The following is a 13,014-nucleotide window of genomic DNA, read 5'->3' as shown; positions in this document are numbered from 1 at the left end:
GATATACTTGGGGCTTCGCACATTGATAGGTGCAGACTAGGTACTGACAATGTATTTGATTATTTTAGTATCATGGGAACACAGGTTTTAATATGTGTAGTAACTTTGAGAGTGTTGAGAACCAAAAATGTAAACTTGGACTTGGTTTGAAAGAAGGTCTCTGATCTGAAAAGTAATTGTTTAAAAGCTTTTAAATAGATTTTGAATTTTATTCATTTAAAGGCATGAATAGCTTATGCTTTCCTATATCATGAGTATAGTATTAAGTATTGATATACGTATCATCAGTGATTGTCAAGCTTATCAAAAAGCCTACAGGCAGATCTCATCCAATTGAGGATGCTGCTTGCCCTGGGGAGTTGGGAAGACAAGTGGACAGAAGAGATAAAGAGATAATGCTGATCATTTCCCTGGAGACAAGAGGAAGTACAAGCCTTTTCTAACCGTGACCCTACTTAGCTTGCTGTGGAGTGAAGACGCACTTACTTAATTGGTCCATAACACTCTACAGCTTAGGCCTCAGATAATGGGAGGGTTTCACATAAAAGAGAGAAGGTAGGGCAAACTGGTACAAAGGCAGCCACTTGCAGCTGGTGTCATAACTTAGCAGTGTTTCTAAATTCACCTCCAAGCATCTGGTTCAACTAGATGTTTATAGACCAGGGGTTTAAATAATTGAAATGTGCCATTTTTGTACTTCACTTGTCATGGACACTTGCTTTACTGTGTAAGCTGCTGGAATGTTTAGTTGAAAGTTTTTTTGTTTGTTTTGTTTGCTTTAAGAGGGGAAAGATTTGACAATTTTTGTAAGCATTTCTCACCTCTTTTCTTTCCATTTATTCAATCACATTTTTCAACATTTAGTGAGCGTCTTTTTTTGCAAAGCATGTAGTATTATCTATTATTTTTTTGGTCTTGATCCATTAACAAAATTTTACATAAATTGTTATTTACCGTGTTTTAATTTCTTTACAGTTAATTTTTAGGTCTGACTTGTAAAAGTTTTGCCAATTAAAAAGAAAGCCTTTTGTTCCTGTATTGAAAAAGAAACTAAAAGGATTGTCTGAGTAGACTTTCTATACTTTCATGTACTGGTTCAGACATATAAGGGCTGAGCTTTTCTCTTTAAAGTTCAGTACCCACACTATCGCGTGTTCTGCTTGCATTCCGACTTCTATTGAATGCAGTTTTCAGTTTGTGATTTTATAGGAAAAATAAAGCACCTCGTTTTGTTAATGTCCCCAAATAAGTAAAAAGAGTGTAAAAAAAATCTCATTTGCTTTTCAGAAGCTGTATTTATAATTATTTTCTTGAGAGTCCTGGTTGCTTATGTAAATTTACTTTTCACACTTCTGTCTCTGATTTTGTCTGTTGAGAATATTGATGATCTAACTCAGAGTTCATTTTTTTATTTACGAATTTAAACATGTCCTTGCTTTTTTTACACCAACAATTGAATTGGCTAACTTAAGTTGGCAATTTCTAAATCTGCGAGTAGATGGTATAAAACGTGACAATGAAGTATAATTTCTTATTTTACACTTAGAATCCTTATTTAACCGTCGAGTTGAGGAAAAATCCAAAGAGCTGCCTTTCACACCTTTGGGTTGGCATCATAACAACCTGGAGCTGCTGAGGGAGGAGAATGGAGAGAAACAAGCCATGGAGAGGTTGCTGTAAGGCAGTGAGCTTTTTAATTTTAATTCTCCATTTTTATAATCTTCAGTGACTTGATAGGCATGTGCATAGTTCTTCCTTAGAAAATCAAAAATACTAACATTACTTAGGAAATAAAGCCTGTTCTGATGAAATTTCTTATAAAACAAAAAGTGTCCTAAATTGTCCTTTTCTGTCCCCATTGTCATTTATGTGTTAAAGTTTAATCAAATTAAATGGGTCATCTTAGTTGAGGATATTCACAGATTTTCTTTATGTGAAAAATCATTAAGGTGCAGATATACAGAAAGAATAAAATTGACCAAGAAAATCTCATCTGTGAGCCATAATTAGTGTGCTTATTTCTTTGTAGACTGTGTTGTGTCTTCAAAACTGTTGTCGCTGGCAGTATTAACTATGCAGACTTCTTTCCTGTAACATTTTTGTAGCTCAGCTAATCACAACCACATGATGGCACTACTCCAGCAGTTGCTCCATAGTGAGTCATTGTCACCATCTTGGAGGGACATCATTGTATCACTAGTCTGCCAGGTTGTTCAGACAGTCCGACCTGATGTCAAGAACCGGGATGATGACATGGATGTCCGTCAGTTTGTCCACATCAAAAAAGTGAGCTCTGCTAATGCTTTCCTAATGCTAGGAATTGATGAGATGGGCCTGATAATAATTTGTCTCTTAATGGTAATCTGAAAGGGTCATTACCAGGAGGGGTGCTAGGTGAGGAGGGGGAAGTTTTTCTGCCTGCTCTATTTGTTAGCAATGCACTTAAGGGTCATAGAAGCCACTGTTAGGAAGTGAGAGGCGAATGGGGGTGGGGGGTAAGTTGGGCTTGCAATGAGTTGGGAACCCAAACTTTCTTGCTTCCTCTTCTTGATGTGTCATCTATGAGAAGTCCTCTTCCTACAGATTACTGTCACTGGTCTGAGTAAAAGCAGTGGGTAATTGCTTTATTTAGAGTAGTGGAGTTTTGCCTGTATTTTTTGCCTATGATATGTAACTTAATAGTGGTCTTAATTGACATCTGGCATCAAGTACCAGGTAGTATGTTAGAGTGTTGATGATCATGCTAAGAGGCCTTTCATTATTGATTGAAAGGAAGAAATGCATCCTGGAACTTTCTGTACTTATTTGGAAATAAATAATAAATAATAGAATTCATTTGACTGGATTCTAAGGATGTATCATTGAATTTTATTGTTTTCTTAATTGTTTCATTAGATCCCAGGTGGAAAGAAGTTTGATTCTGTGGTTGTCAGTGGGTTTGTTTGTACCAAGAATATTGCACATAAAAAGGTAATGTGATTCAGTTCAACAGTGAAGTTCAGCAAACTATGACTGTGTGCCAAGCTAACAAGCTGGGGGTACCTTAATCATGGAAGAAAAGGAGATTGGACATTGAGGGGTGACTAGCACTGTCTCCCATAGGGGTGAAATTTTGGGGGTTGAGGGAGAGTCTCCCAGAGCCGATGATGATTGGGACTTGTACAGTGGGAACTCATCAGACAGAAGAAGGCTTCCCAACCAGCAGGCTGACAGGACACTGGTATCATTTCTCCCTTCACCCCACTGCATCTCAGGGAGACAGGATTTTCTAACAGACTGGAGTCCTTCCAGAGGCCTACCATTTGACAACTTTGTTCTTCCTCATAGGGCTGAGCTCAGAATTATCACTGGAATTCTGTTATCCTTCTTCCCTTTTATCTCTGCCTTCAACCCTGAGGCTCTTTCTAGCACTAGCACAGAGAGTAGGGTGAAATAACCTGGTGGACTAAGGAAACTGAGATCCTAAGGTGCAAGATGGGAAATGGCAGGAGATGGGGCTGGAGGAAGCAGGCCGGGGCTTTGTATCTCACTTTATTCTGAAGGCTACTGATTAGCAAAGTGTAGTGTGCATCAGGATCACCTGTGGACCTTGTTAAAAATGTAGATCCCTAAGTCCAAACCCTGGAAATTCTCATTCAGTAGGTTTAGGGGGGTGGGAATTGGGGGGTGAGTACGGGAAGGGTGGGACTACTTAAAAAAAATTTTTTTTAAGGAAGTATAGTTAATTTACAATGTTATGTTAGTTTCCAGTGTACAACAAAGTGATTTAGTTTTTTATACACATATATATATTTTTCATATTCTTTTCCATTATAGTTTATTACAGGATATTGAATATAGTTCCCTATGCTGTACAGTAGGACCTTGTTGTTTATTTATTTTATACACAGTGGCTTGCATCTACCATTCCCAAACTCCCAATTTATCCCTCCCTGCACTCCTTTCCCCTTTGGTAACCATAAGTTTGTTTTCTATGTCTGTGAGTCTGTTTCTGTTTTGTATATAAGTTCATTTGTGTCATATTTTAGGTTCCACATATAAGTGATATTATGTAATATTTGTCTTTCTCTGTCTGACTTCACTTAGTGTGGTAATCTCTAGATCCATCCTCGTTGTTGCAAATGGCATTATTTCATTCCTTTTTATGGCTGAGTAGTACTCCATTGTGTATATATGTACCACATTTTCTTTATCCATTCATCTGTCGATAGACGTTTAGATGGCTTCCGTGTCTTGGCTATTGTAAATAGTGCTGCTATGAACATTGGGGTGCATGTATCTTTTCAAATTAGAGTTTTCTCTGGATGTATCCTCAGGACTGGGATTGCGGATCATGTGGTAACTCTGTTTTTAGTTTTTTAAGGAACCTCCATACTGCTTTCCATAGTGGCTGCACCAATTCACATTCATCTGGGACTGCTTTTAATGGAGGCACTCTGGGTGTTTCCAGTATCGTTTATGGGTTCTCAGATTTTGAGAAACCATTGATCTGTACAGTGTTCTCAAACCTTGCTGTGCTTCAGAATCACTAAGGGAACTTATTAAACATAGAGACACCCTGGCCCCACCTGATTTGGTTACAGTGAGACCTCAGGCAGATCTCAAGCCTGAACAACTAGATGGAGAAACTGCAGTCCTGTTTTCACTCTTTTCTAAGCAGAGTCTAATAATTTTTTTTTTGTGAGTCATTAAGCCTCCTGAAAGTTGTTAGTGACCAAAGAGAAATAAAAGTATGTTTGGATTTGATATTATAGCAATGATCCAGAGTTCATATTTCTACATAGAGTCTTATTAAAACATTTTACCCATCAAAGTAGTACTTTAGTTTTTTAAAGATTTATTTTTTATTTTATTTATTTTTTTTTAAAAAGTTTTTTTTTTTAATTTTTGGCTATGTCAGGTCTTAGTTGCAGCACACGGGATCTTTGTTGTGTCATGCGGGTTTTCTCTTCTCTAGTTGTGGTGCGTGGGCTCCAGAGCACGTGGGTTCTGTAGTTTGCGGCACTCGGGCTCTAGTTGAGGCGGCAAACTCAGTAGTTGTGGCGCGCAGGCTTAGTTGCCCTGCGGCACGTGGGATCTTAGTTCCCTAACCAGGGATCAAGTCACCTGTATTGCAAGGTGGATTCTTTACCACTGGACCACCAGGGAAGTCCCCAAAGTAGTACTTTAAATCAAATTAAAGGGTCTTTGTTGAATTCAGAGGTAGGTATGTTGTGCTCATCTCCAGAATTAAAAACTGTTATGTGGGTGTGGTAGACACATATGCATGAATGACTGTCTTGCTCCACTGACCATATTTAGAGGTAGTCTTTAATTTGTAGTTGCTAAAAGAGCCCTGAATGTAGTTTCCCAGCTGATGAGTCACTGTTTTCAGGACCATTTACCGGTTTGGCCCTGATAAGCTTGGTCAGTCAGAAACTTCGATTGCAGGACCCTGGCTATTCTGCTTGTGGCTTTAGTTGCGTGGTTAGGATATATTGTTTGAGTCACTGCTTCAGGATATGCTTTAAGGTTTTCTGTTTTAACTTCTTATTACCCAATTTGGCTTGCAAATTTATGACTGCTTGGAAATTTACTCCATTAAAAATATATTCAACGGGTGTTTTAAATCTTTTCTCCCTCATCTACCCTTCTTGAATTTCAGAAAAGTTAAATTCTGCCTTCAGAGTTGCTGATTTGTGGGAGTTTGTGGAGTAGACTGTCTTTAAGCCCCTCTCTGCCCTACCCAGGGCTGGATAGCTTTTCTTGCAACATTAGAAATTAAAAAAAAAAAATAGTTAAGAGTATAGAAGATTAGGTAAAATAGCATTAGTAGAAAAGATGCCAATTTTTGAAGAATTTTGCATAGCCCTAAACTAATAATTTGCTTTGAAAAAAAGTAAGAGAATACCACAAAAGAACTAAATGAGAGTATTTTAATATGAATATAATGAGATCATCTATTTAAGAGGAATTATGAACAGTGTGAATTTAAAGTTGTGCTTAAAGGAGGACTATAAGGTGCAAACTTCAGAGTTTTAACAAACTGTTCATTTATTTTTTAGATGAATTCTTCTATTAAAAACCCCAAAATTCTTCTGTTGAAGTGTTCCATTGAGTATCTCTACAGAGAAGAAACTAAATTTACTTGCATTGATCCTATTGTGCTTCAGGTAAGAACTTACTGAAACAGTGATCTGGAGGGATGTTTGTGTACTATGATGCTTGCCAGCTCTTATAACGCATTCCAGCTGGTTAAATTTGACAAACTTAATTGCTGTTGTTTCATTTTAAAAAATTTATTATAAAAGGTGCTTTTATGTATCACACTTTAGAAGCTTACCAAAAACCTCTGTCACTATTTTTAGTTTCAAAGTGTTAAAGGCAACACATGACTTTTTGAGAATATATGAAGAAAATGTGACAATCCAAATCCTGTTTTTCCTTCCCACCTGGGTCATGGATTTACTTTAAGGATTTCTCTAACTTAATCAGGTTCCCAATGATAATACCTGATTCTTTAATAGGTCTGTTCTACTAAAACACGTGTTTCTAGAACACTGAGTAGCTTACACACAGTTGGTAAAAGGCAATAACATCCTATGGAAGTTGTGTCAGTTTCTGTCTGGTTTTGCTTAAGTGTGGAGGCCCAGAATAACTGTGGTAGGATTATAACCCTCAGCTGGAAAGAAAATCAGCCTCAGCTCAGCTCCTATAAAGGCAGGAAACCTTTTAGTTCTATTTTAAGAAATTAGAAGTGAGCTCCTCTCCGAAGAGTTCTCTCCCTCGAGAGATGCAGCCCCTGGTCCTGGATGGCTCTTAGGCGTTCACTGTTCAGAGTTCCATTTCCAATTGTACTGTTGCACTTGCTTTTGTACGTTTTAAATTTCCCTTGAGGCCACCTCCAGCTACACTGAGCTGCCTGTCTGGGCTGTCCAAGTTCTCTGTCAAGGTACCAATTTTTATTCTTGTTAGTGGTCTGAATATGAAGTTACATAGGTTTTAAAAGTTGTCTGCCCCAACCTCTTTTCTCCCATAAATGCTATTAATTAATTTGTAGTTGTTCAAAATGCGAAGTTTTCAGGAATGTGTATTCCTATTATAGCAGAAACACTTACATTCAGTTCCAGAAACATTTAGGAAAAGCATTGCTTGAAAATTCATAGGTGATAGGTACATTTTCTCAAGAGTGGTAAGAGCAATCACTTTTGTTCTGAATTCATAGACAGCAACAGAAAAAACTTAATTGTGGTGAAAGGCACCATGGGTCATGAAACTCTGCTCTATTGCTTAAGGAACTCTGTTAACTGGGACTGTTTCCTTTTGGAATTCAGCTATGTATCAGTAAAAGTGAGGGGTTTCAGCTAGATTTATACCATTCCTTCTAGCTCTTATTTACTAGGACTTTTCAATGACAACTGAAATAAGGAAAAAGGGGAAACAGTTATCGTTCGTGGAATCTAAGGTACTGTGATGCTGGGACTTTTCTTGATCTCACTGAAGATGTCAGTGAAAGACTTTTCTAGGTTTAGATCACAACCACATGGATTGCAAGATGCATCCTAATTGCAGAGATGTTAAAATGTGTACAATTTTATGTCTTGGAGTTGATGAACTAATAATTAGAATCCATAGATACTTAGTTACAAAAAAGTTATACTTAAATTTATCTGCTTTATTTTAACTCCATCCTTACGACCAGGTTAACAGACTAAAAACTTTATGTTAGAGAAGTATGCTCTGGGCAATGTATATTAGTAAACATTAAATTTAATTCATATAATTTAAAGCATCTGGTTCATCAGTGCTATAAAACATAGTTTATTATATCTTTAAGTGACCTATTAAAGTTTTTAGTTTGAATTGATAGTATCAATTGATATGACTTTTTTTTAATCCTTTTTTTTGGTCCACTCATTGTTGAATAACCAATCAAAGAACAAGCTGAAAGGTAAATAAAAAAGGAGGATGAGAAACAGTGGGCAAAGAGATAATTAGCCTGTGGTGCCATACTGTCTTCACAAGGTCAGCCCTCAAGATCTGTTGGTCTGCCACTGCTCCATTGTGTTCCTGGCCTACCTTCTGATACTCTTTCCTTGCTGAGCCTCTCCCAGGACCCCTTTTTAGCATGGTGCTTCATGTATAATCATAATAGTTGACTGGAGCTGGAACTGAGAGGAAATGTATTTGCTATCCCTATATCAGAGGCCAGAAACTTAAAAAAAAAAAAAAAATCAACTTATTTTAGTTATTCTTTTTTTTTTTTTTTTTTTTTGCGGTATGTGGGCCTCTCACTGTTGTGGCCTCTCCTGTTGCGGAGCACAGGCTCCGGACACCCAGGCTCAGCAGCCATGGCTCACAGGCCCAGCCGCTCCGTGGCATGTGGGATCTTCCCGGACCGGGGCACGAATCCGTGTCCCCTGCATCGGCAGGCAGACTCTCAACCACTGAGCCACCAGGGAAGCCCTATTTTAGTTATTCTTTATTAGAGCTGCACAAATAAAATCATTTAAAATGTCATTAAATAGCAATTTAGTAAGCAGAGAAGGAAATTAACACGTTTCAAGGAAAAAAATTCCATTTTGTTAATAATGGGAGAATTTGAAAATGTACAATTTCTATCAGTAAAACAGAGAAGGGTGAGAAGAAATATACTCCATCTAACAGGGCAGGTTCATTGCAGGGGATAGGCTCGTCCATTGCTGGTGGCACTGACCATGAATACAGTCTTACTCAGAAAACACTGGGCATAGGGAGCAGAAGTGACAGATGTGCTCCCGCATTCCATTGTCACCTCTCTGAGCCCAGAAATTTTATGAAACAATTAATGAATTATATTGTTTTAACTCTGGTTGTTATTTACAATATTCATTTGCTTTGAAAGTAAGCCTTTGTCATGAAATTGTATTAAAAATGTTTTAATTTTTAACTATAGCTGTTCTAGGTGGAATATTATCTGTTCGGAGATTGAAATTAGGAAGTAGCTGAAGTAGCATCTGTTAGAGAGTTATTTATTCAGATACCCAAAAGAAGAGATATTCTGGTTAGTTTCAGAATGCAAAAGGGGGAATTCATAACTATATTAAAAACGTTTAGAAATTGCTTTCATTTAGGCTTAGGGTTTTTAATTAATTAATTTATTTATAACCTTTGAGAGCTAGCTAATTGGATTCTTGGCTTTTATGTCATAGGTTATTAAGAATTCAAAATCCTTCAAAGTAAAGGTAGTGAGTTGGAGAATGAAATTTCTCCTGAAACTCTTCAGCATAATCGGCAGATTAGAATGATGAAAAATATTCTTGGTTGTGTTTGAGTTAATTTGCTTATAGCAATGGTGAGTGATCTTTAGCATAGTTTCACCTGAGATTGGGGACCTGAGAAATGAGTTAACACATCAGTACTACAGTGTTTACTTAGTAGGAAATATTTATTAGTAGTGGTTTGTGGGCAAAGAAAACTTAGGCTGAGTTTGATATTAATAGTCAAACTATCCTGATATTCTTACATGTCTAGATCTTGAATTGTACCACACATAATATTTTTGATTTATCTTACTTAGGAAAGGGAATTCTTGAAGAACTACGTTCAGCGAATAGTTGATGTTCGGCCCACATTGGTTTTAGTTGAGAAAACGGTATCTCGAATTGCCCAGGATATGTTACTGGAACATGGCATTACTTTGGTCATTAATGTAAAATCAGTGAGTGTTCTTATTTTTCTATTTTTATATCATTTAAAAATAATCACGGCTTGTAAATTTATATGCATGTGTGGTAGATATGCAGGGATCTTTAATTATTTATTTCTTTGCTGTGCCATATATATTGAAAGTAGGACAGGCATGGCAGTGATTTCATTATTTATAAGACTGGAGGAACTCAGGCTGGAAGAAAGTACGATTCATATAGCACTCATACGAGTTATATAATGCTCATCATAGGTTCTACAAGACCAAAGGTGTAATAGACATTAGTTAATAAGTAGTATTTGTGGAGACTTCATTTTGTAGCAGAAAATGTTCTCTCCCTTGAAAAGTTACCCTCTTCAGAACAGAGGTCAGTTCTGGAGGTTTCCCACCCTCCTGGAAGCTTCCCACCCTCCGCTCCTGAATCAGTACCTTTTGCCAGTGCATGATGCTTAAATGTCTTTTGATAATGTCGTTAATATGAGTATGGTTTATTTTAGTAGGCTCATATTGATTTCTAAGTGTAGACTAATCTAGAGTCAGTAAAAGTCACTTAATTATTAAAATCAAGGAAATTCATTGCGAGGGCATTTTCATATGTTCCTATTATTTTTTCATATTAAATTTTCTAAGAATTTTATTCTTCTGTGTCAAATTTTGTAATATAATGTTGTTCTGTGTTCTAGCAAGTTTTAGAACGAATCAGTCGGATGACCCAAGGTGATTTGGTGATGTCGATGGACCAGCTGCTTACAAAACCTCACCTGGGCACCTGTCACAAATTTTACATGCAGATGTTTCAGTTGCCTAATGGTGAGTGATCTCTAGTATAGATTTACCTGGAATTGGGGACCTGAGGTCATGAGTAAATTCATCAGTACTACAAGGGTGACTTAGTAGGAAATAGCTATTAGCAGTGGTTAAATGAGGACAGGCAACTGTTGTTTTACTTAAGGGTTTTTCTCTGGTTGATGTTAAGATGGTGAATTCTGTCTGGACTTCTGGATTGCCACCTAAGCCTTCTTAACCTTGTGTTTATTTGTAGAACAAACCAAAACACTGATGTTTTTTGAAGGCTGTCCACAGCACTTGGGCTGTACAATCAAGCTTAGAGGAGGCTCTGATTACGAGCTGGCTCGAGTTAAGGAGATCCTAATATTTATGATCTGTGTAGCTTATCATTCTCAACTAGAAATCTCCTTCCTCATGGATGAATTTGCTATGCCTCCTACATTAACACCAAACCCCTCCTTCCATTCTCTGATTGAGGGACAGGAGGATGAAGGGGCTGCACAAGAGCCATTCAGCGGAAGTCCCCTCCCCCGGGAGCCTGACTTCCCTCCGGACTTTCTGCCCTCTGATGATAGCAGTTTGCTAGAATCAAGGATTCTGTTTGAGAAGGGTGATCAGGAAACTAAAAGTGTGCCACAGGATGTTGCCTCTTCAAAGCATCAAGAGCATGCCACAGCAGCTTGCCCAGCAGGTGCCCCCTGTGCTCTCTTTCCATCGGTACCAGAATCATTGCTGCCGCTCCATATAGATGACCAACAGGATGCCATAGGCAGTGAGCAGCCAGAGGCTTTGCAGCAAACAGAGGAGCTACAGGATCGCAAAAGCCAGATGAGAGCCTTTAGAGACCCTCTACAGGATGACACTGGCCTGTATATTACTGAGGAAGTTACCTCCTCTGAAGATAAACGAAAGACTTATTCTTTGACCTTTAAACAGGAATTGAAAGATGTGATCCTCTGTATCTCCCCAGTAATCACATTCCGGGAGCCCTTCCTTTTAACTGAAAAGGGGATGAGATGCTCTACCCGAGATTATTTTGCGGAGCAGGTTTATTGGTCTCCTCTCCTCAATAAAGAGTTCAAAGAAATGGAGAGCAGGCGGAAGAAACAGATGCTCAGGGATCTCTCTGGCCTTCAGGGCATGAATGGAAGTGTTCAGGCCAAGTCTGTTCAAGTCCTGCCCTCACACGAGCTAGTGAGCACCAGAATTGCCGAGCACCTGGGTGATAGCCAGAGCCTGGGCAGAATGCTGGCCGATTATCGGGCCAGAGGAGGAAGAATTCAGCAAAAAAATTCAGACCCTTTCGCTTATTCTAAGGATGCATCGGGTACTTCAAGTGGCAAATCTGGAAGCAAAAGTGAAGGTGACGAAGAGAAAGCGTTGATTACAAGTGATGCAGTGTGGTCAACAAAGGTGAGCAAGTCCACTTTTTGTGCTTGTGTAAATTTAAAATGTGTTGGGGACTTTCCTGGCCGTCCAGTGGTTAAGACTTCGCGCTCCCACTGCAGGGGGCACAGGTTCTATCCCTGGTCGGGTAACTTAAGATCTCACATGCCTTGAGGTGCGGCCAAATAAATAAATAAATCTACGTAACATACATGTCTTTAAAAAAAATGTGTTGAAAATCTCTGCTATGGCAGGGTAAAAATAATCAAATATGACAAATTGCATGCAGATTTATTAAATATTTCCTCTATGCTTTTTTTGTCTAGGTCTTTCGGCTTATGTGTTGCTTTAAAGTATGAAATAGGAGTGTAATGTAATGAAACTGGATTTTGAGGGTTTCAGGCTAAGTTCACAGTAAACTCAGGAGGAGCTCTGAGGTAGGGCGGCAGCGTGGAGCTGCTTAAAATTTCTGGTATGATGACTCGGGTTTAGTGTGATGTGTCCTTGATCCTTTTAATGGCAGTGAGCAGGACAGTAAGGGTTGGAAGTTTATTGTAGGAAATGGATGTGTTTTAAAAAAATAAGGAAGATTTATTCATGGATACATTATTGATAATGGTGGTAATAAAACTAATGAACAAATTTATCTCTAGATGAGGAAATACAGTTTTTTAATAAAACAAAAAGATGTTTGCTTTCACAAGTCTGGGAATGATTAATAATGGTACACCATTTTTAATACATGAAATTGGCAAAAAAGAATGTGATAAGAGCCATGACTAATGAGGTATGGAAAAATACTTATAATAAACTAAATAAATTTATGTTTATATACATTTATGTAAACTTATTAAAAGTGATAGGGTGGTCTTTTAAATTTACATGAGTACATATATATTTTTGATTTAGGGTTCCCATCTTTTATAACTTATTTCTGCAGGTAAGTAAGCATTTGGTATAAAGATGCTTACATTTTATTATAATATATGTACAAGGGTGTTTACTGAAGCATTATTTCTAATTGTTTGCTGTTAAAAGGATGAGTTGGATCTCGTTTAATGACCCAGAGAGAACCCATGATATATTTTCTAGTGTTAAAAAGCAAATTGGGGCTTCCCTGGTGGTGCAGTGGTTGGGAGTCCACCTGCCGATGCAGGGGACACGGGTTCGTG

At 38.0% G+C, this 13,014-nt stretch overlaps 1 protein-coding gene across 13 annotated transcripts in view; it reads left to right on the top strand.

The window, feature by feature from the left end:
- PIKFYVE (phosphoinositide kinase, FYVE-type zinc finger containing) overlaps positions 1 to 13,014 on the top strand; it is a 78,297-nt gene that overhangs the window by 35,959 nt on the left and 29,324 nt on the right. For all 13 annotated transcript variants that reach the window (XM_032637103.1, XM_032637111.1, XM_032637101.1 and 10 more), the window contains 7 exons: positions 1,547 to 1,676; positions 2,106 to 2,286; positions 2,896 to 2,970; positions 6,045 to 6,152; positions 9,539 to 9,679; positions 10,351 to 10,477; positions 10,710 to 11,869. In XM_032637103.1, the coding sequence (XP_032492994.1) occupies positions 1,547 to 1,676; positions 2,106 to 2,286; positions 2,896 to 2,970; positions 6,045 to 6,152; positions 9,539 to 9,679; positions 10,351 to 10,477; positions 10,710 to 11,869 (1,922 nt within the window). The remainder of the gene's footprint in view (positions 1 to 1,546; positions 1,677 to 2,105; positions 2,287 to 2,895; positions 2,971 to 6,044; positions 6,153 to 9,538; positions 9,680 to 10,350; positions 10,478 to 10,709; positions 11,870 to 13,014) is intronic.

The sequence above is a fragment of the Phocoena sinus genome, chromosome 7 (genome assembly GCF_008692025.1).
Source record: "Phocoena sinus isolate mPhoSin1 chromosome 7, mPhoSin1.pri, whole genome shotgun sequence".
Lineage (NCBI taxonomy): Eukaryota > Metazoa > Chordata > Mammalia > Artiodactyla > Phocoenidae > Phocoena > Phocoena sinus.
Note: the sequence above shows the minus strand (reverse complement) of the source record. Positions and strands in the feature narration are given on the sequence as shown.